The 5,015-nt window shown below is 46.5% G+C and overlaps 1 protein-coding gene across 1 annotated transcript; it reads right to left on the bottom strand.

The window, feature by feature from the left end:
* Nucleotides 1-689: 689 nt before the first annotated feature.
* Nucleotides 690-3,954, bottom strand: LOC119583541. The gene is made up of 2 exons (XM_037932072.1): nucleotides 3,083-3,954; nucleotides 690-1,951 (listed from the first exon to the last, which is right to left on the bottom strand). The coding sequence occupies exons 1-2, from the start codon at nucleotides 3,750-3,752 to the stop codon at nucleotides 1,803-1,805; spliced, it is 819 nt and encodes a 272-aa protein (XP_037788000.1). The 5' UTR covers nucleotides 3,753-3,954; the 3' UTR covers nucleotides 690-1,802.
* Nucleotides 3,955-5,015: the final 1,061 nt, after the last annotated feature.

The raw sequence follows: 5,015 nt of genomic DNA, 5'->3' as shown, positions 1-5,015 counted from the left end.
TCAAAAACAATGGATTAATTAACAGTGTGGAGAAATTAGGATCGTAATGATTAAGAGGAGGAAATATAAATACTGTAAATAATAATGGAAAAAATGAGATCTGATCATGAAAAGAAATGTTCAGCACTTCATATGTTATATAATATATATAATATATATATATATATATATATATATATATATATATATATATATATATATATGTATACACACACACGCATACACACACAAACGCGCACACACACACGCGCACACACACACACACACACACGCACACGCACACGCACACGCACATATATACATATACATATGAAGAGGAAGTGGAAAATATTTTGAAATTTAAGAGGTAGATTCATGATCATTTATATAAAAAAGGTAACTTAGATACATACTAAAGCCTTCACCATTTAAAAAAAAAGACAAAGAATCGAACATAGGAAAACGCGACAAAATCCAAGACATTTTCAAGACTCCAACCCCTTCCCCTTCCCCCCCTTCCCCCTACCTCGCCCTCCCCCTCCCCCTCCCCTTCACATCGACGTCGAGTGTTTGGCCGTAACATTTCCCAGCCGCGGGTCGAGCGGGAGGTGTCGAGGGTCCCTGTCGAGCCGTGGGATGTTGTCGATCGCTTTTCGGGCGTCGATTTCCGTATTTAGAGATGTCGATTTGTTGGTTTCTTTTTTTTTTTGGGGGGGGGAGGGAAGGGATGTCGAGGTGATTTTCCAGGGGGGGGGTTAGACTTTTGAGCCTTCATTTTAAAGTCAAATAGATTCACTTTTTGATGTTCTTTTTCGGCTTCCGGGCGTCCATTTATAGATTTCATGTTATCTATGTTGATATTTCCTGTATATATATATATTTTTTTTCTCTTATTGACGTCTTCAAGGACACTTTGTTCGTACTTTTACCCGGTGGTTTGTCTTCGATTTTCGGTGATGACTCTCGGGAACGTAATAATCTTGATATTATTTTTAGCTTTTCCCCCGGGAGAATTTCGTAGATGATTCTGAACGTCATTTAAGTCAAGATTCAAAATAAACTCTTCATCACTTCATGCAATTACAACATTTACGTTTCTTGGGCGTGTCTTGGATTTGCCTCCGTTTCCGGTAAAGTGTTCGATCTTAACTGATAGTATTAAATAACATTTGGATGTCAGCTGATGTATGACTAGTGATAATTACCAGCACATGGTCATTATACTCTTTCATCTTACGACAATACACGGATTATGTAGCAACGAAAATAATAATTAATAATTATATTAATATAATAATAATAATAAAATGGGTTTCAACGATAAATAGGTAAAGCTGAGTTCCACTTATATTCCTAAACGAAGCACGTCAGACTGACTTTCTTCGACACAGCGAAAACAGTTTCCTTCTGCTGCCGATATAACGGGCGGTCACGCGAACAAACCCTGGTCGCTCGGGGAGTCATCTCGCCAATCCTTTCACTTCAGGTTTCAGTCCACCTTTTCGCGGGAGGAGACAAGCCAAGCCTCCGAGTGCCCGAAGCAGCAGCACCTTCACGTCAGTTCGCACGCCTCGTCTCCGTCGCTCGGGCACTTTGGGGGGGACGGCGAGCACGCTACTGCGACATTCGCTTCAGTCCGGTGAATTTTGGTCCTCCGTCCGTCGCCTCGGTGACTGAAACCCGCTCTTCGTAGCTTCCTGAAAACCGCCAGACACAAGATCACCTGACGGAGACCTCGCGAGGACCCGAAGGAGACGAAGTCCTCATCTCCCTCTTTTTTTTTCCTTTTCCTTCCTCTTCCTTCTACGTCGGCCTGTTCTCCATCACGCTCTGAGTTGCAGGAGGACTTTCTTGTGGGGCGGCTGAAGGTGGTCCTGGAGGCTTGAGGCGGACCTCTTCTTGCTCTGGGTCGTGTGGGCCGCTTGCTGGTCTTTCGAGGAGAAGGTCAACCTTTTCTTTGGACGTACGAACTCTGGAGGAGGAGGAGAAGAGGAGGAGATTAGAATTATGTTTAGAGATTGTCTGGATTTCGTAAACATAAAACCGGTTCCTATTTGCAGTATTTTGTTCACAAATTTATAACATCAGTCTTTTATCTTTTATGTCTGTCTCCTTGGACACTTTACTGTTAAAACTGGTCTGATTTTGTAAAATATTCAAACTTACATATGCATACATACATACATACATACATATATGTGTATATATATGTATAAATAAATAAATAAATAAATAAATATATATATATATATATATGTATATATATGTATAAATAAATAAATAAATAAATATATATGTATATATACATATATATATACATATATATATATGTACATTCATATAGATAGACAGATAGAAAGATACATACATACGTACGTACGTACGCACATGTGTATGCAAGTCCTTAAATTGCGAATGAGCTTTGTATGTTTCAGTAAATGACTCCCGCATATTTGATTCTCCAAAACAAATATATTACCCCTTCCCTGAGGTCTCGACCCTGGGTTCTGCACCGTGCAAGTCGATGACGCTGCCGATGCAACCTCCAGAACCTACCCCCTCCCACGTCAACCCAACTGTGGCGTCGCGGGCCCGTAGATTTTATTAACCTTTCTCGTCTGCCTACCTGCATATGGTACGTGTTATGCCCGATAGATTTGTTATATTAGATTTATTCATGAAATACGATCGTAGTCGGTTAGCGAAAGATGTAAAGGTAAAACAATTATTACCCAAAGGATAGAATTGGATTCACAGCCTATTTAATTCCGGAAAAAATAACATATCAATTGCAGACGTTCCCTATTCGGAAGATTTATCATCAGTATTACATAATTGGTCATAAAAACAAGTTGTACGTTGCGTTACGTTTTGGCAATCAGCTTGAATTAGTAATGAATCACAAAGGGAGTCAAGCGCACTCGAAGATGGATCCAGGAAGATAATGACGATATTAGACGCGACGATAGCGATAACGATAACGAGGCTGAGACGCGAACACCCAACGCGGAGGGCGTGACTGAAGGCCCTGCTTTCCTTTTCTCGCGGAGACGAAAGGTCGTGACACCGCCTCATCTCTTGCTCAAGGGGGGGGGAGGCTCACCTGTGATGCACGTTTGACGAAGTCGCGGCTGACTGTCCTGCTTGAGTGACGACGAAGGCGACGGCGGCGACGGCGACGACAGGTGGATGGACTCGTCGCTCTCGATGCCGCTGTCCGCGTCCGCCGAGGGCCTCCGTCTGGCCTCGAGCGCCTCCTGCTGCGCCTCCTCGCCCCTCGCGCCGCCCTTCGCTGCCACCTCCGCGCCACAGCCGCACGTCCTGGGGGAGCACTCGTGGTCGACGGAGGAGTCGGCAGCCGCGCCCTTGCCGCCCGCAGACACGCGAGCCTCACGCCCGCCCGCCTGCTGGGGTCGAGCGAGGTCAGATGTCGGCACGGCGAGGCAGGTGCGCAGGTCCTCGCGCGGAGCCTCGGCGGGGGATGCGGGGGCGACGCCCTCCGCCGTGCCGTGGGCGGCGGCGCAGGGGCTGAGCGGGGCGACGGGCGCCCACTGGAAGCGGCCGCGCGGCAGGGGCACGGAGCGGACGGGGTCGAAATTCCACTTGGCGGCGAACTCCTCGGCCGAGATGGTCATGAGGGACTCGGCCAGCTGAAGGTTGGCCTTGGCGTCGTTGCTGCCCAGGAGGGACAACGCCCGTCGCGCCCGCCCACGCTTGAGGGCGAGGCCACTGAACCTGGGCGTCCCAGGCTTGATAGGCTGCAAAACCACCATCGTTGCTCCTAAGAAGATGCGATCCCGACTGGAGTAATTCCCTTTCCGTTCCCACAACACCTCACTACAGGGACCGCAAGTACCTCGTCGTTACGCCCCGATCATCAGCGTCTGTGACGAGCGCGAGCGCAGACGCACCACAGGCGACCGAACACAAGCGAGGGTCGAGAGCGACTGCCGCTGCAGGGCTCGGCCCGAGACGGTCTCGCTGAGGCTGCCGGGGACGCTTACCTGGCAGAGGTTCGATGCCGCTCGCAACCTCTCCTCTTATTTTCCTTCCCGCTCCGGAGAGTAGCTTACAGTTCATTTTGCTTAAACATTCGCTTTTGATTTGGCCCGACGTCTTGTCACGAACTCAGAAAATATAAATATTCAAATCATTCGGCACAGACTTCAAGTATCTCCGTATGGCAACATCAGCCGTCACGCCCAGCTCACGTTCTGATTGGCCGGCCGCTCACGCCCCCACAGGAAGGAAGCTCAGGAAGAACACTAAACAAACATACGTACACACGTGCATATACTTATCCATACACACATGCCCATAAATACACATGCAAAAACGCCCGCGAACAGGGCCTTTGAATGGGAGTAACCGTGAACTTATTCTTCAATAACCTACTGCATTTATGGAGAAATAATTGCTTAGTTCCGTGTTTGCTTTTGTGCAGGTTATATCGCGACACATTTATCGCATCCATCATGTGATAAAATGATTTGTCACCGTTATCTCAAAACAAATCTTGTCAGGTACAAACTCGTATACACTGACAGACAGAATGATGGATATGTAGATAAATGAATAGATAGATAGACAGATGTGTAGAGACATAGATATAAAAAGAAAGAAGGGGGAATGAAGATATAGACGAGATGAGAGAGAAAAAATAATGAACGAAAATACATGAGAGACAGAGAAAGTGACAGAAAGAGAGTGATATTTCCATGGGCAGAGGGAGGGACAGTGAAAGACAAATCGATAGATATGTCTACTTTATTCACGCAAACATTTACTCATACATATACATGGTATATATATCCAATATATGCAGGCAGGCAGAGAGAGAGAGAGAGAGAGAGAGAGAGAGAGAGAGAGAGAGAGAGAGAGAGAGAGAGAGAGAGAGAGAGAGAGAGAGAGAGAGAGAGAGAGATACAGACAGACAAAGCACACACACACACACACACACACACACACACACACACACACACACACACACACACACACACACAACACACACACACACACACACACACACAGACAGA

Source organism: Penaeus monodon, chromosome 17, assembly GCF_015228065.2.
Source record: "Penaeus monodon isolate SGIC_2016 chromosome 17, NSTDA_Pmon_1, whole genome shotgun sequence".
NCBI classification, from domain to species: domain Eukaryota; kingdom Metazoa; phylum Arthropoda; class Malacostraca; order Decapoda; family Penaeidae; genus Penaeus; species Penaeus monodon.
This window is presented reverse-complemented; position numbering and strand designations above follow the sequence as displayed.